We start from the raw sequence: 22959 nt of genomic DNA, 5'->3' as shown, positions 1-22959 counted from the left end.
CGGATGTGAGATGTGGAGTCAAAAGAGTTCATTTTGGAGCTTTAAGATTTTACTGCCCCATTGGATTTCAGACTTGCATGGGACCTGTAGCCCCTTTGTTTTGGCCAATTTCTTCCATTTGGAACAGCTGTATTTACCCATTTCCTGTACCCCCATTGTATCTAGGAAGTAATTAACTTGCTTTTGATTTTACAGGCTGATAGGCAGAAGGAACTTGCCTTGTCTCTGATGAGACTGGACTCTGAACTTTGAGTTTATGCTGAAATTAGTTAAGATTTTGGGAGACTGTTGGGAAGGCAGGACGTGGTGGGAGGTAATTGAGTCATGGGGAAGGGAGTTCCCTTGGTGTTCTAGTGATTGTGAGTAAGTCTCACTAGATCTGATGGTTTTATAAAAGGGAATTCCCCTGCACAAGCTCTCTTGTCTGCCACCATGTAAGACATGCCATTGCTTCCCCTTTGCCTTCCACCATGATTGTGAGACCTCCCTAGCCACGTGGAACTGTGAGTCCATTAAACCTGTTTCCTTTATAAATTACCCAGTCACCAGTATTTATTCATAGCAGTATGAAAATGAACCAATACACTGGGTGTCAGGGAAGTGTTTGAAATGTTTCATAATCTAACAAAAGGAGGGCGGTTTACCTAATGTTAATAAAACTAAACTCATGAAATTTCTAAAATCGCAACCCAAGCAAGAAAACCTAAATATGGTATCATGCTATGTCTATCCAGATGTTTTTGTTTGCATATTTGATTCCTTTGTTGAAGGCACTGAATCCCTACAGTAAGTATCATGAAGTATTTTGCTTTGTAGCTGAGTGATTTGTAAGATGAAAGGTCCTTAAACATGAAATGAGATCAGTGATAAGCTCATGATTTAAATTGTTATTTGAAAAAATTGTTTGATCTGCTCCCTCCAGGGGGGAAAAAACATGGTGGTATCTTAGATACAATGTGACAATACATTAATTTTTTTCTTTCTTAGTATCTAGATCACCATGGCGACTAGACAGAAGTTGATGAGAGCTGTTAGAGTTTTTGAATTTGGTGGACCAGAAGTCCTGAAATTGCAGTCAGATATTGCAGTACCAATTCCAAAAGACCATCAGGTAGAAATACAATTACTTTATTGAGGCCATAATTATACTGAGTGTGAGTCTCTTGCAAATAGTGTTCAAAAGAAGCTGAGTCACAATTATTTTTAAAGACATTGAATTAGGATGCAATTTATGCTATATATACATATGGACATTGATAAAGTTAACATAAACCTGATAATTAGTGAAGTAGATGTATGAAAAAGAATAACCTTTGGTTATAAGAAAATTTTTGATGTAGGGAATGATCTATGTAGTGCAATAATTGGATTTTTCTGAATGGACACATAAGGAGTTTTGAATAAGTTATTCTATTACAAACATTCATGATTTTTATTTTTTGCATGCTGGGAGAACAATTTTCTTTTGCATTCGTGCTTTTTCATGTGTGATTCATGAGAATTTAAGTGTATAGTTTAATCATCTCCAATGACTTTAATAATATACTTTTGATTTTAAATTACGTATTTTTATTACTGCACCCTCAATGCCTCCCAAGTCTAATTTTCTTAGCAAGCCTATGAGAGTTTTTACAGTTTGGCTATAACCTATCTTTACAATTTTTTTTCTCATCACTCTCTTTCCATATAGAGATATAGTGCTGTAACAACATGAGATTTTGTCCAATTTTCTTAAGACTCCCTTTCATTCCTCTGTCTTTGCACGTGCTATTTTTCTTTTTACCCAAACTATCCTTTTCCTCTCATTCCTAATTTCTACTTATCTTTTAAACCCTAACTCAAATACCACTTCCTTTATAAAACCTTCCCTGACTTTTATACCAGAGGTAATCATTCTGTTAATTAAGGTAAAATTAACTCCTACAGTTGCTGTAACCTAAAAATTACAATGGTCCAGCCACAGATAATTATTTCTTATACACTAAATTTAAAAGTTCTCAAATGTGAGTGGGTAGCTGTTCTCCAACAGTGACTTAGGGACTCAGCTTCTTCTTTCATGTGGCTCTGCCACCCAACCCCTGTCTTCCAGGGTCTCCATGGAAGAGGAAAAGCACAGTGTGGCTTGGCTAGGAAGTTTTAATCAGTCAGGCCTGCAAGTGTCTGCTGTCACTTTTGCTAACATTCCATTGGCTAGAACTCAGTCACTTGGCTAATCATAACCATGAGGGAGGTGAAGAAGCACCTCTCTTTCTGTGTACCCAGGAAAAGAAGAAAATGGGTTTGACGAACATGCAGAGGTCTTTACCACATATCCCCTTAAATATTTCTTTCACTATTTTCCCCAAAATGTTTTTAATACAGTACATAGCCATTCTGTCATACTTATTTATGTTAGCTTGTAAAACTGGAATGTGAGCTTGTTGAAGGCAAGCACTTATTTGTTTTGCTTTTTTCTCCCGTTTGATAGCTCCAATAATCAGCACAGTCCTAGCATAAAGTTAAATGAATGCCTATATTCTTTCTGTGAACTAAAATACATTGTCATTGCAGGTTCTAATCGAGGTCCATGCATGTGGTGTCAACCCTGTGGAGACATACATTCGCTCTGGTACTCATAGTATAAAACCACTCTTACCCTATACTCCTGGCTCAGATGTGGCTGGGGTGATAGAAGCTGTTGGAGATAATGCATCTGCTTTCAAGGTATTGCATTTTTAATTATTTCTGTTTGGCTTAATTTATTTCCTTAAAATATTTGGACATAGCTTTCAACTGCATCTTATTTAAGGCTTTAAAAGGCCCTGTTACACAATTTCTGCCACTTGGGAGACTCTTCTAGTCAAAAAAGAGATTAGATTTTATCCAGAGGCCTTATTTGTTTACTACTTTGTTGTGAATAGGTGCTGGATAATTTCTGTATCTTCATGTCCCCACAGAATGAACTGTGATTTTTTTGATTTAATAGAAATATGTAAGGAAAGAAAGCACACAAGGAAGTTAGACTATTTCCCAACTCTTGATGATATACAAGCTAATATAATTTTAATTCTTTTATAAATTNTGGATAATTTCTGTATCTTCATGTCCCCACAGAATGAACTGTGATTTTTTTGATTTAATAGAAATATGTAAGGAAAGAAAGCACACAAGGAAGTTAGACTATTTCCCAACTCTTGATGATATACAAGCTAATATAATTTTTAATTCTTTTTATAAATTTTGCTTCATAAGATAAAGAGAAAGTTAATTCTTTTGAAAAATAAGTAAAACATGAAAAAATGCAAGGTCACTATACAATTTTGGAGCTCTGACTCAGTCACTGAAAATGTTATGATTAGGAGATATATATATATATATATATATATATGCCAAAAGACATATTCATAGTAGACTCATGTCCTAGCATCTTTCTTCATAATTCCTTGACCTACTCAACTTTGGCAGCACCTTACCAAAATTAGGTTGACACAGAGAAGATTACTGTTCCCCTGTACAGGAAGACTGGCAAATTCATACAACTTTCCACTCCTCAGCCTGTGGCAACCTGGCTTCTGCCCCCATGGCTCCACTGAAAGGACTCTTGCTAATGTCACTAATGGCCTCTGTATTGCTGGAGTTAATGGGCCCTTTTATGTTATTATCTTTCTTGACTTCTCTGTGACATGTGACACTCTCAGCCACAACTTTTTCTTTAAAAAACTTTTTCTGCAGCTTCTGTGACATCATTTTCTTCTGCTCTCCTCTCCCCTTCCGTTTTCAGGCCTCTCTTTTTCTCTGGATATTCCTCAAATCTTGGTGTTGCTTAGGGCTCTCAGTCTCTATTTAGACTTCTGCTTTCTGTATTCTTTACCTTTTTTGCAATCTCATACACTCTCTTTGTTGCCATTATCACATGTTACATCTTTAGCGTAGAACTTTCTGCTAAACTCTGGATCTGTGCTATCCAAAACGGTAGCCACTAGCCACATGTGGCAATTTAAAATTCAACTTAAATTCATATTGAAAATTCAGTTCCTGAGTCACTCTAGCAACATTTCAAATGCTTAATAGCCTCCTGTGTCCAGTGGCTGCCCTGCTGGACAGTGCAGATGTGAACATTTCCATCACTGCAGAGAGTTCTGTTGGAGACACTGGACTCACATGGTCAACCTCCAGAAATCTCGTACAAAACGTGTCTAAAACTAGCTTATCTTTTCTCACTGCAGATAGTGCCTCTCTTGTGTGACTGTCCTGGTGACTTCTGGGATTTGAGGATTACTCCTCACTTTCCCTTACTAGAACTGTTTTCTCTCTCCTTTCCATTTCCACTGCCAGTAGTTTAGTTCAGGCTATCTTACCTACTTAACTACACCCCCGACCTGGATTTCTATAATGGCTACGTAACTTTCTCTTTTCCCGGGAATTCATCCTTAATCTAGAATGAATCCTTTTATAAAATTTAATTATGATTGTTTTACACCTCTGTTTTCATTCTTGCATCCATGTCTTGTAGACTTCAGGAAGACTCTTAAAATTCCGTATTGTTATGAAATAAGACTGTTTCATGCTCTCTCCCATCTATTTTTCCAGTCTTACCTCCCACTCCTCTTCACAGTGTAGTATATTCTTCAGTAATGAACTGTTTGTCCTTCCCTGCACATCCCATGCTCTCTCATCTCTGTGTTTTTGTTCATATTGGTTCTTCTAATTGACAAAATTTAATTGAAACTTATAAACATGGATTCAAAGGATTTTACACTTTAGCTTCAATTTCTTTTCATTTTATCTCCTGAAATGGTTACGTACCACACGTTAGTCTGCTTACTCATTGGTAATAAATGCTGCTAATTTCTTGGCATTTATTCCTGTCCCTATGATTTTGCCAACTTTGTTTCCTTCACCCGTAATGACTCTTCCCCATTCTAGTTTTCAAAATCTTGTCCTGTTCTTCAAGACTTACCTCAATTATTAGTTTCTCAAAGAAGCTATTCCTAATTTCCTCTACTTAGAAGTGATTTCTTTCTTTTATCCTCAGTGGCTCATCATGTTTGCCTTGCTTTTATAATTATTTCTATCGTTTGCTTTTCTCTCCTCCTAGAGTCTAGGATGCTTGACATTAGGGACAGTGGTATTGATGTCCCTCACATAACTTGAAATAATGCTTTCTATATCGTATATTCACAGTAAATGTTTGAATTATATTGAAATCAATTTAACATGTTTTTTAGCTGTAAAAACAGGATTAATCTTCATCATATTTGACATTTCTAGGCAACCATATTAAGTGGTGGTACTTGTCTTTGATTCTTGGATGGCTTTTGAATCTTTTTGTCTTTATCCTATCAGATAGCATTTCTACATTTTCAGATTTCTGTTAAAGTATACTGAGCAATCATTGCCTTAATAATTTGCCTCTTCTAAGGAATATTTACTTTTTTTAAGAAGGAGGAGTTAAGGCTGGTGGTTACAGTGGGCAGTCCAATTTTTCCTAACGTGTGGATTACATACTGGACTAATAGTGCCTGGCTAGGGCATTACTTCACCCTGAGTCCTGCATCTGCTTTTTAATAGTGAGGTCCAACAGACATTTGTTGAGACTTTACTGTGTTTCTGGCGCCGTGACAAGAAGAAGGTTGTCCTGGTCATCTGCTATCAGGGTCCTAGTATGGTTTTCTGCCTTTGGGTGTTTGCATGAGACATAGTGGCAATGCAGGGGTGAGAAAACTCATGGATGGGATTTAGAGTAGGTGTTTGGTGTGTGGAAGAAACTTCAGATTTTATTTGTTTCTTCTCCCTAGCATTTTGGGCAAAAATAACAGTTTATGTTGCCTGCTATTTGCTAGCTGCTTGATCTGAGGAAATTATTGAACTTCTTTGTTCCTCAATTTCCTCATCTGTGTAGTGGGGATTGCTCTAAAATAAGAGATAATAAACATGCCAACCTCACTGGCTGTTGTGAAGATGAAATTAGATAACATTCCAGAGACACTTAATGCAGTGCCTGACATACCAAGCTCTTCATGGACTGAGCCATCAGCATCATCATGATGCCATTCAAGGAAGTTTATCCTTCCTTATGTTTTTTTCTGTTTTCCTTAGATTTTCTTCCCATCAGTTCCCATTATTAAATATTTTTAAATGTTCAGTATTTTAAAATGATTTATGGCTGGCCACCATAGCTCACACCTGTAATCCCAGCACTTTGGGAGGCCGAGGTGGGCAGATCACGAGGTCAGGAGTTTAAGACCAGCCTGACCAACATGGTGAAACCCCGTCTCTACTAAAAATACAAAAATTAGCTGGGCGTGGTGGTGCGTGCCTGTAATGCCAGCTACTTGGGAGGCTAAGGCAGGAGAATTGCTTGAACCCGGGAGGCAGAGGTTGCGATGAGCTGAGAGCATGCCATTATACTCCAGCCTGGGTGACAGAGCAAGACTCCAACTCAAAAAACCAAAAATTATTTATATGAGACCCTAGATATAGAGAACAATAGATAAGTATTCACTTATTTCTTGTTATAAAGGATTATACCTATTTTGACGTAATATTTTTAGTCCTCCTGCATTTATTCATTTGTCTCTTCCCCTAGAAAGGTGACAGAGTTTTCACTAGCAGCACGATCTCTGGGGGCTATGCAGAGTATGCTCTTGCAGCAGACCACACTGTTTACAAACTACCTGAAAAACTGGACTTTAAACAAGGAGCTGCCATCGGTATCCCATATTTTACTGCCTATCGAGCTCTGATCCACAGGTAATAACACACTTTGTCAATTTTATGGCCAATGCCAAAAGAGGGCAGTGTTAACTGCCTCCCTTCTAGTTGTCTGTCCATTCATCTGTTCATTACTTTTGGTTACCAGTTACTTACTATTAAACATTTATATAATGGAAACTGTGAATTTGGGAAATTGTGCTAATCACTGGGGATACAAAAAAGAGCGAACACTGTGTTCAAGATGCTCATAGTCTAGTAAGGGAAATGACATAAGAGTAATCATATTTATATATAATGTGGGAAGTACAGTGGTAGAAATGTGCATAGGGATATATAGGCTCAGAAGGCATGTGCCTGTGGTGATGAGGTAGGGCTTCCTGGCAAGGTGTAAGACTTATTATTTTCGCGGTGGCTAACGCCTGTAATCCCAGAACTTTGGGAGTCCACGATGGGCGGATCACCAGCTCAGGAGATCAAGACCATCCTGGCTAACACGATGAAACCCCATCTCTACTAAAAATACAAAAAATTAGCTGGGCGTGGTGGCGGGCACCTGTAGCCCCAGGTACTCAGGAGGCTGAGGCAGGAGAATGGCGTGAACCCAGGAGGCGGAGCTTGCAGTGAGCTGAGATCGTGCCACTGCATGTCAGCCTGGACGACAGAGCGAGACTCCGTCTCACAAAAAAAAAAAAAGGAAAAAAAAGACTTATTATTTTAAAGCCGTGGTTCAAGAATCTTGTTATCCATTAGAATCATCCAGGCAGCAATTTAATAGTACACTATAGGGCCCTACCCCAGACCCTCTGGTCAGTTTCCATAGCTGGTGCCTGAGAATCTATATTTTAATCCCGTCTACTAAGTATTTGAAAAGCATCAGAGGGAATTCACCTGAGGAAGGGTAACTAGAAGGAGAGAGGACATTCTAGACAATGGGGATAGTATGGGGAAAAACAATGTGGTATGTGGGAACAGCTATAGCAACTTGATTTTGTTAGGAAATTTCAAGAGAAAGAGTAGTGAAGAATAAAGTTGGAACAGAGTAATCTTTCAATAAATGTTAACTGTCATCAAATAGATAGAATTCAGATTGTAAAAGACAGATTATAGAGCTCATCTATTGCTCTGTAAAGGACTGGAAGTAATGAAATGCTTTATTCAGGAGACTACCATTGTGATGTTTGATTGAGATCACTTATCTGCTGTGTGTAGGATGGATTTGAGGACAGGAATGGAGAGAGATAGGAGTGTCTTATAGGAGTCTCCACTAGACAAAATCCTTATGGAGCAAGGGTTCTGGTAGAAGAAGTAAGTAGAGAGGAAAGAATGACTATTTAGTGGGGGTAAAATCAGGGGTATTTGGTGATTATTTGGAGGTAGAGAATGAGGTAAGAGAATAGCTTAAGAGTAGTCTAGCTTTCTAGCTTGGTTCATGTTTAACTGTGACGAAGAAAAGAAGGAGAAAGTTTTCAGAGGGAAGCTGTATTCAGTTTTGGATTTGAAATTGTGAGACACACATCCTAATGGAGAGGTTCAGTAGCCTATTGGATAAAGTCAGAAGCTTGAAGACTGGAGATAAAAATTTGGGGATAGCAGCATGTAGGTAAGAATTGACAAGATGAGAAGTGGTTGAAATCCCTCAGGGAGTGAGAACACTGGAGTGAGAATAGAACCCTCGTGAACATCACCATTTAAGAATGTAGTGAGAGAAAAAGGATAGACTCGTAAGAGACTGAAAGGATTCCATGGCCGGCAGAATCTAGAGGTCATGGTATCCCTTAAGCATCCAGTGAATGCATGGGCTTTGAAGACAGAAAGGCCTGGGTTAATGTCTTCACATAGTGCTAGTTGTGTGACCTTGGTTAAGTTACTTAAACATCTCAGGTGCAGTTTACTGATTTGAGAAACATAGATAATAACAGCACCTACCTGCTAGGGTGTGGTAAGAATTATTTGGAGGTAATGTGTATAAAGTTCTTAGTACAGGGCTCACACAGTTTCACAAGTTCACAACAATCACTGCTGGCAGCGTTAGGAGTGGCAATTGATATTGCTACTAAGGAGGGAGGCCAGCTGTCAAATGCAACACAGAGGTCTGTTCAGAAACAAATAACAGTTGGGCCCAGCAATTAAGAGGTCATTGGTGACATTAGTCAGTTCCTTTTCAATAGAATGGTGGGAAGAGCTTGATTGAGTGGATTGAGGAAGGAAGAGGAAATCAATTCCTTGAGTGACGACTATTCTTTTAAAAATCGGGGAGACAAGGAAGAGAGAGTAGAAGGTTACCTGAGGAGAGTATGTGGGAAAAAGGGATTTTTTTTTTTTAAGAATAGGCAAGACTTGAACATATTTACAGATCAAACAAAATCTGCATAAGGTAAGATGGAAAGGACTTAGGACATAGGTAGAGAGACTGGCTTCCAGTATGGAAAGGATAGCTTATCCGTAAAACCTAGAAGGGGTAAAGATGATACAATTATGGAAACATTTATGGGTAGGGAGGTGGAGTGTTGAAGGTACTTATATGTCATTGCCTCACTTTTCACAATTAAGTAGGAGGCAAAAAGTGATATTTTAACAATCAGAGCTGAAGTGGCACCAAAATGCATGGTCATGTGATTTTTTTTTTTTTTCTGTAATACTTAGTCATTTGGATAAAGTATCAAGGAAGCTAGATTTGAACATTAATCCAGGGCTGGAATATTGGTGGCAAAATGGAATGGTGCAAAGGAAATGAGAGCACAGGCGACTGTGGGGAGAGGAGGTTGGGCAATCTACTATGCAATCCAGGCTGAGGAGGGATGGAAGGAAGGCCAGGAGCAGCAAGTGGGCAGAAATGGAGCTGTTGAGAGTCAGTAATCTCTGTATAGTTGAAGAAAGATTTTGAGAGAATATGGGTTTTCAGAATTAGGATAGATTAGTGTCATAATCCTGGTTATTGGCATCTGATACTTCTCAGGGGGAATGGTTGCTGGTAGTTATACCCCTGGGAGAGAGTGGCTATACGTGGAGGAAAATTCAGGAACTGTGATGCTTGATTTTCTGGGGAATGCTGAATTTCCTTGATTGGAGCTGGATTTGGGGTGGAAGAGAAAGGCTGTGTGCCAGGTCTTAGTCTTTAGTGACTAGAAGATGGTAGGGAACAGCAGCATGGAAGGCCAGGCTGAGTGCTGTGAGCACCAGGGAAGATGACTGTATTAGTCGGGGTCCTCCAGAGAAGCAAACAACAAGATGTGTGTCTCTCTGTCTGCCTGTCTATCAGTCAATCATCTATCTATTTGATCTATCTAATCTATCATTTATCTCTGTATAAATTCCTTAAGAGTCAGTCACTGTGTACACACACACACACACACACACACACACGTGCGCACGCACACAGATTGATTCATTTTAAAGAGTTGGCCCATGAAATTGTGGAGGACTGGTGAGTCTAAAATCTGTTGTGGTGGGCCAGCAGGCTGGAGACGCAAGGAAGAGGTGCAGTTTAAGTCCCTAGAAAGTTTGCTGGCTGAATTTACTCTTGCTCATCAGAGGTCAGTCTTTGAGAACAAAAGCCTTCAGCTGATTGGATGAGGCACACCCACATTCTAGAGTGTCGTCTGCTTTACTCGAAATCCAGCTATTTCAGTGTTAATCTCATTTAAAAAAAAAAAAAAAAAAAAAAAACAAGAAAAAAACAACTGTTATAGAAACATCCAGAGTAATGTTGGAACAATTATCGGATTCCTTGGCCCAGTCAAGTTGACACATAAAATTAACTGTCACAGAGACTCTGCACAAGGATTGAGGAAAGGATTTGCCTGCTTTTTCTCCCCTCACCCCAGGCCTAGGGATTTTTATGAGAATGTGTCTTTAGTGTTTGAGGGGCATCGTATAAGAATTTTGAAAATTTAGTTGGGAGGTATTTCATATCCCATAGTTTAACACTAGTGATCCTATCCCCTTATGTTTATGTTTTACTTTAACATATTATCCTCATTCTCTTTAGCGCCAAGCAAGAGTGTGGGAGAAAGCTTCTCTTATTGCTCATTGTTGCCACTTCTCAGTTGTTGGTGCACAGCTGGGAGCAGGACTCTGGTTACTGTGTTCTCTTTCCCAGATGGAGCATAGTGTTCCATAATGTCTCTACAGTGGGGCCACCCCACATTGTTCAAGGAAGTAAGAGATCCTTTCTGAGAGTCAGATCTGGATCCCACAGCATCTGCTGGCTTGTGACATTGGCACTGTCCATCTGGAATAGTGAGGCATCCCCTCATGCCTTGCTGCATGTCCCTTCTTTTCAGTATATACTAGAAAAGTAGTCATATGAACCAGAAGTAAAAAGAAAATGCCATTTCACCAGAGAATCTGGACATTTTAGGGGATGACATGGGAATCTTTGTGATAGGATTTATCGCATTTCCGACTCTCTGACCTTTGCTGACTCAGCTTTGCTCTCTGAAGTGAGAGTACAAGGCTGGTGCAACCTGATGTTCGGAGACATGGAGAGAAGAAAAAAATACTTTCTTTCCTCGGGCAAAAAAAATAGCTACTGTGTTTACTTGGACATTACTCTAGACCACAGAATAAAGACTGAGCTATAATAAACCTGCTTTGAGGCCCTTTCTGTGGGGATATATGGGATTGAGAGATTCCAGATCCTCCAGGCTCAGCAGTTTCAATTCATGACCTACAAGGACTGTAGCTACTCAGAAGTAGCGCCGCATAGTGATCCCAGTGTCCAGCAGCATAGTGCCTGGAACATAAAGACTCCCAATAAATACTTGTTAAAGAAATAAATGAATTGAAGGCTTTGTTTATTCTGTGAAGCTTAGGGAATATTTGGGGCTGTATATCAGCTTGCATTTGCTCTTTGTGTTAGTGTTAGCCAGACTAAGGGTAGAAATTCCTTAAGATGATGAAAACACCTAATATTAATTAGCTTCAAAATATAAGGTGATGTAACTTATACTTTCTTTTGCAGTGCCCGTGTGAAAGCTGGAGAAAGTGTTCTGGTTCATGGGGCGAGTGGAGGAGTAAGTATTTTTTTTAGTATATTTTGAAACAAGCTTGAATTTATTTCATTATAGTTCCTTTGGTCATTTTTAAAAGTCAGATTTATAAATATAGTCAAAGATGCTTTTTTTCTTTATGTAGTAAAGCTTTTTTGATTTTGGTCTTCTGAAGGTGATATTTAGTCATTAGTTTAGCATTTCTTGGTTAATAAACCCAACAGAGCACCCCTTCAAAAATATGTTAGATTTCCCACCTGTAGTGGGTGTGGACTAAGATAAACTGGCCTTGTTTTGCCTTCAAGTAGCATATAAAATATTTATTTAGAATTTTAAACAGTTCTTTAAGGTTGATGTTAATTCCATATTCCCTTAGATAAGGAAACTAAGGCTCATTAAAGCTTACCTATGTTGCCCCAGACAGCACGGTAAAGCTACACTGTGAATTCTTAGTCCTTTCTATCTCCCTTCTGCTGCTTGCCTGCTGTGCTTTGATGACATTCATGGAGTGCAGTATACAGGCCTGTCCTTAACACCACAACCCATGGCTGAAAATGCTAATGTGGGGGAATGGGGGAGGAGGACTCTGAACTTAAAATAAGCCCTTCAGTGAAATCATCCAACACAGGGCTGTGAGAAACCTCTTCAAGAAACTAGCTGCCAATCTGCCTCTCAGGAGCTTAGAGCGAAAAGTTAGAGCTCTGCAGTTAGAATTTAACAAGAAATCCACAGGAACTCTATCAATGGATGCTTTGGAAATTTTGGAGATAAGATTTTGCATTTTAAAAATAAAAGGCCTGGGGCTAGATACTTACTTTGAGAAAGCTGTTAACCCTTACAGAGCACTGTGTATTCTGGAGAGTGGATTGAAAGAAATAACATATTAAATGGCACGTTGTCCCCTGAATAATGATTGGTATCTTGAAAATGTGAATTTACCTTTAAAAGTAAAAGGACAGGTAGTTTCAGTCCTTTTTGTCTCTGTTTCTTTAGGTAGATGTGAGGCTTCACACCTAGCTTCCTACACTTCCAATAGGTCAATTCTAGAGGATTTCACAGATCAGACAATTTATTAAAAAACACCAAGATTGTCTTTATGGGGCTTGAGAAAATATGACAGATACACCTTGTCCAAAACTCCCATTGTTTAACTTCACTGAAGAGGCTATTTTTTGGTTAAATTAAATTTAACCCTAAATAACTAAAGGATCTGTCAAACACATACATTTATTTAAATTACCCTGGCTTTCAGAGAGCTAACATCGTGCTCCGTGCAGAAGGGAAAGATTTCAGTAGAAAGGGGAGAGAAGAGTTTAAAGAAAATCTCTTTATATTCCCTTTACCCTCTTGTAAAAAGCCCAGTTGCTTCACCATGATTGTTTTTTTAAGGTGAAATCCACACTGTTCTCTGAGCTGGCTGAGTTTGTTAAATCCTCGGCTGGCAGGGATAGGCTGTCGACCTGGTGTGTGAAGCGCTTCTGATCCTCCCTGTCCTATCAGAGGGAAACAGTACTGGGTTTTGCCTTGCGTCTGTTTGTACTTTCTGTCCTCATTTAATTCAAATTCCTTGGGGATTATGTTTTGTGTTTAAAATGGTGTGGAATTTATGAACACAGCTATTATCCAGATATGTTGGTGAGGAGTGCCCTATTTTAGTGTTAGCAAAATAAGTAGAAGAAAACTAGTTGACACATAATGGTGCATAATCTGTCAAAGGAGTATTGCTGGTATAATTGTTGACAAGAATAGAATAAACAGTGCCTTTTTAAAAGAGCTATTGAGTACCCTTTTAAAGCAGTTAGAACATCAGGAGATGTAGTTACATTAGCTTTTTAAAGTATGGTTTTATTAGAGGTATTTTATTTAAATTTGAAAATTAAAGTAGAAAATCAATTGGGCCCACCCCATAGTGGATTGTGTTGTATCTAATTGGATGTCTCTCTCCTCCGTCAGACAGTGAGTTCCATGTATTTGTTTCAGTTAAGCAAATTCCTGCCATAACCTGGCTGAGTCCAGCCTTGTTATTCCCATGTGCCATATAATCTTTAAGGTCCATTTCAGGCCTGGAAATCTGTTACAACTTTAATCTGTTTCTATCATTATTTTTCATCTTAATTCTTTTCTTGCCCAACCCAGTCCTCCCTGTAAATCACTGGTTATGAGTAGCGGGTGATTTTGTATCATTTCTCCTTCTGCTCTGGGACATTTGGCAATGTCTGAAGACGTATTTGGTTGTCACACCTTGGGGAAGGGTTTCTGGCATTTAGGGGGTAGATACTCTTCAATACATGGGATAGTCTCCCACAGCAAACAATTATCTGGCCCAAAATGTCAATAGTGCCAAGTTTGGGAAACTCTGTTCTCAATGTATGTGACACTTATTTGTATAATCATTTGTCATCTAATCAGACATATTTCCTAGTATTGTTATTTAAATAATTGCTCTTTTGTCTGTCCTCTTAAACTACTTTGATTTCTCTTTTATGCTAAGCTAAGCACATTGATCTGGTATTCTAGTGATTTCTTACAATCCCAGCACTTTGGGAGGCGGGATTTTGCCAGGTTGCCCAGATTGGTCTCGAATTCCTGACCCCAGGTGATCCACCCACCTCAGCCTCCCAAAATGCTGGGATTACAGGCATGAGCCACCATGTTCCACTTAATCCTTTGGCTTTAAATACCGTCTGTAAGATAATGAATCTTTAATATATATCTCCAACTGAACTCTTTTGAGTCCATACTCATATTCACCTGATTGCTGAATATCTTCACCTTTAAGTAGATGAGCACTGTACAGCTCACCATGTTCCAAGTGGTTCTTTTATTTTTATTTTTTAGAGACAGAATCTTGTTCCGTTACCCAGGCTGCAGTGCAGTGCAGTGTATGAGCACTGCAACCTCAAACTCCTCAAAGTCCTAGGCCCAAGCAGTCCTCCCACCTCAGCCTCCCACATAGCTGGGATTACAGGCATGCACCACTACACTTGGCAAAGTGAAATCTGGAGATTTTCACAAACTTAGTGCTCTCCAGTCTCCTTCTCAGTTACTCTACCCAGTTAATCTGGCCAAAGACATAGGAGACATCCTGTATTTTTCTCTTTTCCTCATCTCCCGCATTCAGTCTGTGAGGAAGTCGCATTAGCTTACTTCTGAACTATATCTGAATTTGTTTATTTTTTCCAGTGCCACCACCTTTGTTCAAGCCAGCTTCATCTCTTATCTAGACTGTTCTAACAGCTACAAACTGATCTTCCTCCTCCCATTTTCCTCACCGCCTTCGTTGCGCCTCACATGTAATTGGAGCAGCCTTTTTAAAGCCTGAGTCAACCAGATCGTTTCCTGGCTTAAGCTCTCCAGTGGTTCTGCATAGTTTTTAATATACTCAGAAACCTCTACCTTCACCCCTCAGATCCTATGTGACTCGGCCTTTCTGGCCTCATCTTCGACCCTTGCGCACATGCCCTTCCCTGAACCACACTGCCCCTCTTTCTGTTCTGTGACCCCAACTGCATTCCCAGCTCCCCAGGTTAGCAGTAGCCATTCACTCTGCCCACGGCATCCTCCACATGGCCGATCGGATGTTCTTGTGGCTTGTTCCTCACTTTTTTCAGGTCTCGTTTTTTCAGAGTGACCCTTCCTGATGACCTAAATAGCCCCTATTCCTATCTCTCTAACCCAATAGCCAGTCTTATTTTTTCTTGGCGCTTTTATTTCCTGAATTTATTTTATTCATTCAATTTGTTCATATGACGATTATCTTCCTCCACCCTTAGAATGTAAATTTCTTTCTTACATTAAGTACCATGTGTAGCACATCGTAAACACTCTATAAACCATATGGATGAATTAGTTAATTTGCCCATATACCTGTCTCTTCTCCTTAAATGTTAGAAGCCTTACATTTGTTATTTAGAATTTCGTGTGCACAAAGAAGTCAGAGAGCATGTTCTGATCATCTTTAAACCCTGCAAACATATTGATACAGTGGTTAAAAACTTAAGTTCTGCAGTCAGACTGGTCTAGCTCCTGTTTCCATCTCTGCATGTGACTTGGCCAAATTACTTATAATTTGAAGCTTCAACTTTCTTATCTGTAAAATAGGGACAATAATAGTATCTACTTTATAGGGTCATTGTGAGAATAAAATAAAGCAATATGTAGAAATTATTTAGTATGGTTCCTGGAATATTTTAAATGCTCAATTAAAGTTAGCTATTTTTCTTATTTCTTCATTTACACTCTTAAGTTCCTTAAAGTTAGTGTGGGTCCTATAGGAGTCTTAAGTTCCTTGTATGTGTGTAAGTGTTTGCAGGAATGTAGAGAATATGTAACTCTTGGGTTGTATTTGTTTTTCAGGTTGGATTAGCAGCATGCCAGATTGCTAGAGCTTATGGCTTAAAGGTTTTGGGCACTGCTGGTACTGAGGAAGGACAAAAGATTGTTTTGCAAAATGGAGCCCATGAAGTGTTCAATCACAGAGAAGTGAATTATATTGATAAAATTAAGGTAAAATTTTCCACCATTTTACAAAAGTCAAACTTTGTTCCTTGGAGACTTACGTGGTTTTTTAACACGTTTTTAACCAACTACTCCTTTAAAGCTGTTTGCTTCCGTTTTCAGTGCCTAGATGAATTTTATGTGTGTTTTAAAACTTTAATTTATTTAAAAAACAGAGATGTCTAAATTTTAAACCGTCACTATCATTTTTGTATTGTTTATGTGTGTTAAGTAGAATATAACTTCTCTAGAATCTTATAGCTATAAAATTGATTTTTTTAATGCAAATAACTTTTAAGTAAAGCTGCAGCTTTATATTTGTAGCTGTGAGGTATTCTTAATATAATTTCAACTGATGTGAATTCTCCATGGAAGGTGAGATATCCATAGATTACAAATCGGATCTGTGTGGCCCAGGGAATGAAGTTCATTTGTTAGCTGGATGTTTTGGAGGAATAATCACTACTGCATCCAAAATGGTGAGGTGGCATTTAGTTAGTTGCTGCATTTAACAGAATTCAAGCAGATTCCGAAGTTCTTCACTTGTACTATAGTAGCAATTTGCTAAACACTTGTTGCTTTGCTAATCCTCAACCACTTCCTCATGTTAGGGAGATTAGAATTTCCCAAATATTGAGTACTGTGTAAACAAATGAAGGAAAAAATAGGAGTGAGAATTTATTACCTTTTTGGCAATCATCTTACCAAACAGCCCAGCAAAAGCACTCCTTTGTTATACGTCTGGGAAACCTAAGATCTAGCACTCACTGCTGATACCATTATCCAAGAATATTCACAAAGATGAGAAATGGCTCATTATTTTAAGAGTATGGTTTTTGTTTAGCAGTAATCTAATTTTAAGATCATGAGGTCTTGGGAGCTTCAACTGACTCCTTCTGCTTAAGTCTCTCCCATTCTCAAAAACATTCTCTTAACCTTTACCTCACCCCCCTCGCTCACCTCCTCTTTCCCACAAAACTTCTTGAAAAAGTAGTATTTATTGGTTTTACTTCCTTACCGTCCATCACTTCTCACTGCAGTTTTGCTTATAGCCCAAGTATTTATACTGCTTCTCAGAGGTCACTGAGAAGCTCCTAATTAACAGTCTGCTGGTCTTCTTTCAGTCCTCATCCTGTTTGATTTTTCAGGAGCATATGACCCTGACCACATTTCTTTGAAACTGGTTCTCTTCTTACTTTCCTGACTTTTCACTTTCAGTCTCCCCCTCTTCATGTTATTTAATATTCATATTCCTTAGGTTGTTTTTGCTTGGTCTCACATCTTCCCTGGTGCTAGACTTTCATCCTGATCAGTCTCATATACTTTTGTGGCTCCCTTAATACCCATATGCTGTTGATTTCCAAAACTGTCTTTGGCGTGAGTTGACTTCCTTCATGCCATCAACCTGCTAGACATTGCTACTCATCTGGTCACTCAAGAGAGAAACCCTCATTTTATTTGTTTTTCCTGTCTTTTAATTATCATTCTCCCTCCTACCCAGCAAGTTGGTTACCTTATTTTATCAATTTCTTCTCTGACATGCCTTTCAAATGTATTTCCTTATCTCTGTTCCACTCACCACCATAACTTAGTTTAGGCCTCAGTTTCTCCAGCCTTGAGTGTTATTCATAACTAAGCTAATATCCCCTTTTATCTATGCTGTCATCTCCCTCTTAAAAAAAAAAAAACTCCAGAAACAACTAAAATGGAAGCTTTATGAGGACAGGAGTTTTGTCTCTCTGTTCCCTACTGTACTTGCACGTACAGTAATAAACAGCTGTAGAAAACAGCAACAACAACAACAAAAACGCAATCCAAATCCTTTAACATGGCATTCACTGTATTTTCGCTATCTGTCCCAACTTACAGTCTCCTCTATCCTACCTCTTCCTCTCCCTGCCACTCCCCCTTACCTGATTACATGCTTCAGCTCTGCTTGTATTTCAGTCCTGTGGTCTCAGTCCCCTCCATCTTCGCTTTTCTTTTTCTTTGGTCCAGACTGACTCAGCTTCAGATCTAACTTCCCCTTACTCATCCTCCTTTCTTTTGGCTTAGGAAACTCCTATTCATCCCTCAGGGCCAAGTTCATCGTCTCTGTGGAACTTCCTCTGACCGTGGCAGGCAATCAATCTTTAACCTTTTTTCTCTGTATTGTATGATTTATTTCTGCTAATGTGTTACTTAGCCCATTGCATTATAGTTATGACTGTAGTATTTCCCATCTTTCTCACTAGTTTTGTTTTGAGCTCCCTTTGTTTGTCTTTGCATTCCTAGTACCTAGTGTAATCCCTGGCACAAGGATTCATTTGTGTGTGTGTGTTAAAATAAAATGAATATAATGTAGATGTGTGTAGCTTTTTGTAAGAGCCAGCATCCATCATCCAAGAACCCAAAAGAATTAGTGCGTCAAACAGATTATAAACCATTTAAAACAAAACCAGATACACTAAAACAACAAAAATCATGCAAAACCAAACAGCTAATGATATTTTATTTTGCTTTTGTTTATTAATAAAATGGGAGCCCCTTGGGGCTTTGGGACTTTTGATTTGTTGTTTCTTTATGAAATTTTATTTTAAAGATAGAAAATTTTCAGCCTAAGCGAAAAGCTATTTCTTAATACTCAAGTGTGAGTCTAGGCCACCTAGAAATTCCAGGCCAATTTGTATTTCATGGTACAGCGAATGATCATTCTAGTACCGAATTCTTTATCCATTTTAAGTTCTAGCTGGTACCTTGGAATTACATCATAATTATATAATTAGATTATTTAAACTTTTGCATTATTAGTTTCAAAGATGTAGCATTTATATATCATTTGAAACATTTTTATAATATCTTGTACAGATAGTAGCTATTTTACAGTTTTTCACTTGCTATCTTACTCTACATTTCTCTTTTATTATATAGAAATATGTTGGTGAGAAAAGAATTGATGTAATTATTGAAATGTTAGCTAATGTAAATCTTAGTAAAGACTTGAGTCTTCTGTCACATGGAGGTCGAGTGATAGTAAGTATTCCTCCTCTTTTTTTTTTTTTTTTTTACCACTTTAATGTTTTACCACAATTTAACACTATTTTGCAGTAATCTTTAACTGTAGACTTGCTGTTTTTCATATTAGGTTGTTGGCAACAGAGGTACTATTGAAATAAACCCACGGGACACCATGGCTAAGGAGTCGAGTATAATTGGAGTTACTCTGTTTTCCTCAACCAAGGTAGGAAAAGAAGTACTTCTGATTTTGATAACTTAAACATTGGTACAGTTTGCCTATTCAGGCAAACTGAAAGTTTGAGTAGATGTTAAACTTAGTTGTATGACTAGAGGGAGTTGGTAAGGATTGTCACCAGAAGGACAGCTAGGGTGACAATATAATTTATATCCAAGTAAGCATACCTTTGAGACAGAAATGTGATACTACTAATTATTTCAGGACAATAGGTATTTTGTACACTAACACTGTCTCGGGCAGATGGGATTTATGGTTATCATGTAGAGAACTACTTTTTCTATTGTTATGGACAAGTTCACAAAAGTCACACATTTGTAAGAGACTATGGTATAACACTTAGATTCTGAAGTTTTTTTAATGCTTCTGAAAATTAAATCATGGTTCACTACAAAAGAAATTTATTTTCATTTTCTTAGGAGGAATTTCAGCAATATGCAGCAGCCCTTCAAGCTGGAATGGAAATTGGCTGGTTGAAACCTGTAATAGGTTCTCAATATCCATTGGAGAAGGTGGCCGAGGCTCATAAAGATATCATTCATGGCAGTGGGGCTACTGGAAAAATGATTCTTCTCTTATGATTAATTCTTTCATGGATTTCCTGTGTAATCAGAGGTACTGTCTTTCCCCCAGTTATACTTACCCTATCTTTTCTTTAATTAATACTCAATTTCATGAGTTTCTTACGTGAAAAAATAAGATTTTTCTTTAGAGAGCAGAGGCAGAAGAGTAAAATTCATTGTATGGCTAGCAATATTTTTTTTATGCCATCTGTCTCAAATCAAGGAGTCATCATAGTAGGAAATAGCATATTAGTCATCGTTTGGCATGAGGGTGCATTCCAGTAATTCTTAATTGATACTTGATTAGTTCCATACCTTTGATTAAAACATGCTAGTTCAAAATAAGACTGCTCAGTTTCCAAAGGTTTTCAAGCCTACTTACCTTTGTAAAGGTTCTCTAGTCTCTGATTAGCCATGGCTGTATTAGACTTTGAACATTTTCTGGACTCAAAACCTCTACTCTAAACTAACCTCATTTGGATGTGTAAGTCTTTTGTAAAGGCAAGAATAAATAATGTCCAGGACAATTTATTAGTTTTCTCAGTATTTTCCCAAATATTAGAATATTTACTTCATTATTGGTTGGCTGCCAATGACCCCATATGTTCTGTGAGAATACGAGCTTTATCTTTGATATACTACATAGTCTCCAAATAGGTAATACTTCTCAATTGATTAGATTTTCAGAGTAGATTTAGAGTTATCTGTTTGTCTGGTGAGGGTCATATATTTTGTTGAAATAATTAAGCTCACAAATTAGATAAATTAAGAATTATCTGCATTTGTCTCAATAATGTGTAATAAAGTCTATAGAAAATCAAAACCTGCTTTTCCAGTTTTTATAGTATTTGCCTCTCATCACTTCTGCATAGCTCCTGACAGTTACTTCTTAACAGTGTTCTATGCTGGAAGCCTTTATCTAAACTAAATATAGGGATGACCTCTTAGCAATCTTACCATCAATACTGTATTCAAGGAAATAAAAGTTTGATTATTTGTTATGTTTGTTTTTCATCACATGAGTACATCCTTTTGTCTTGTCACATTGTGTGGTTGATTGTTTTGACCTGATTTGTTCTGTTGAATGACAATTTCTGGCTTGAACATGGAATCCTGTTTCAGTAATAAACAGAAGACACTGCTAATTTCTATAGTTGAAGGATATTATTGGCTTCTGGCTATATGTGCCATGACTGAAATGGTTTTGCTATTAGCATTTTCCAAGTTTATCCACTGTTTCTCTTATAGGTTAATGCCCTGTAAAATTACTAAAAAAAAAGAAAAGTGTTAAGGCAATGCCATCAATATAGGCTAGCATTTTATGTGCATCCTAAAATGGAGGATTCCTTTCCGTGCAACAAGGTAAAAGAATAATTATTCTGTAAAAGTCAGTTTAATCTGTTTGTACATTTGTCTCATCTATAGAAAGAGCTAAAGCATACAGATGACTTAACACTTCAAAATATATCGATACAGTTTAATTAATTTTGAAGGCAAAACTAGCAAAACTGTATGCATTAACTACCATTTTTATGAATATGTAGCACTAGGTATGTTCTCTGCATAAATCTCTATGGTTTTAGTCTTGTTCCAACTTTCAGCCAACTGCATTCACTACTTGGTTGGTGCCTGTGGCCTTAGGGCTACTACATAGTCATCAGTGCCCGTTCTTGGTGAAAAGTAGAGAATAACCTGTATAATAAACAAACATTGTTTAACTCAGTCTTTTGAATTTCTGTTCTTGGTTGCTTTGACTTCTGTGACCTAGTCATATAATGTTTTAGAGACCAAATTGGTCAGCACCGTGAGCCCAAAAAGGTGAATCAACATACCAAAGGTCACATGACTAGGAGATTCAAATTCAGCTGACTTTTTTGTAGGCTGTCGATATAAAACCATACATTTAAATTTCCAGGCCTTTGGCTTTCCTTGCTCACTGTACCTCTCTCTGGCTTCTCTAATAGATTATTCTATGCATCCATTAGTTCAACAAGTATTTATTGAGTACCTAGAGTCTGAGAAAGTACCCTGTTGGATTTTGAAAATACAGAGATGTATAAGACAGAGTCCATATCCTTGAGCTTATAGTTGAGTAAGGATGAGACCCAAGTAAAACATTTTAGAATATAAGAGAGTGTCATACAGGGTTCTCCAGACAAGCAATCAAAATACAATGAGATGTGTTTGAAAGAATTTGCTCATGCAATTATGGGTACTGGCAAGTTAAAATCTGTAGGGCAGGCCAGCAGGCTAGAAATACAACTAGTTTCTATTGTTGCCGTCTTGCAGAATTCTTTCTCTGGGTAATGTTAGTTTTTCTTCTTAGGGCTTTCAACTGTTTGGATGAGGCCCACCTGCATTATTGAGGGACATCTCCTTAAAGTCAACTGAAAATTTTGTATAAACACATAAGTAGGACATGATGACTATGTTGACACAAAACTAACCATCACAAGGGTTGGGCTCTTAGTGTAGCTTGGGATTTGCAATCACACATTTAATACATTTGATGCGTTAGCTGTCTCCATCCATGGTAGCTTTAACCATAGAGGTAAAAAATAGGATGCTTCTGAAAGGAAAACAAAAAACAAAAAAAAACTAGCATTTTATAATGCCCTTAACTCAGCCTGTTGAGGCAAGAAATTATATGTGTGCCAAGGGGCTTCCCCAATTTGTAGTATAAAGAGCTTTCTTTTTCTGCACAATTTCCAAGAACAACAAAACCTGTCAGGTCACTTTGACCTACCTCTTTCCACGCCCTTGACCATATCTCGCAAACAGAAAAACACCTCAGCTCGATGCTCCATCATTTCTAATGCTTTCATTTTTTTAGTACAGTGCTTTAAAAAGTCATTTAAAAATTGTCATATGACAATTTTGCTAATCCATAGGGCTCATACTGTGGGAACTTCCTACATCCAAGGACAAGACCTAGGAAATGTTATAGAAAGAAACATAACTTCACTTTGGTCTGTGTCGA

The 22959-nt window shown here is 38.0% G+C and overlaps 1 protein-coding gene across 5 annotated transcripts in view; it reads left to right on the top strand.

Annotated features, from left to right (window-relative positions):
• The window catches only part of CRYZ (crystallin zeta), a 28660-nt gene extending 7667 nt beyond the window's left edge, over nt 1-20993 (top strand). For all 5 annotated transcript variants that reach the window (XM_017869014.1, XM_017869037.1, XM_017869019.1 and 2 more), the window contains 8 exons: nt 988-1111; nt 2551-2703; nt 6569-6732; nt 11660-11711; nt 16044-16193; nt 19095-19196; nt 19309-19404; nt 19836-20993. In XM_017869014.1, coding sequence (XP_017724503.1) covers nt 1001-1111; nt 2551-2703; nt 6569-6732; nt 11660-11711; nt 16044-16193; nt 19095-19196; nt 19309-19404; nt 19836-19997 — 990 coding nt within the window. In that variant the 5' untranslated portion in view covers nt 988-1000 and the 3' untranslated portion in view covers nt 19998-20993. The remainder of the gene's footprint in view (nt 1-987; nt 1112-2550; nt 2704-6568; nt 6733-11659; nt 11712-16043; nt 16194-19094; nt 19197-19308; nt 19405-19835) is intronic.
• Nucleotides 20994-22959: the final 1966 nt, after the last annotated feature.

This window comes from Rhinopithecus bieti, unplaced genomic scaffold (genome assembly GCF_001698545.2).
Source record: "Rhinopithecus bieti isolate Rb0 unplaced genomic scaffold, ASM169854v2 scaffold_973, whole genome shotgun sequence".
NCBI classification, from domain to species: domain Eukaryota; kingdom Metazoa; phylum Chordata; class Mammalia; order Primates; family Cercopithecidae; genus Rhinopithecus; species Rhinopithecus bieti.
The sequence above is the reverse complement of the archived record's forward strand: the minus strand, read 5'-3'. Positions and strand labels throughout refer to the sequence as shown.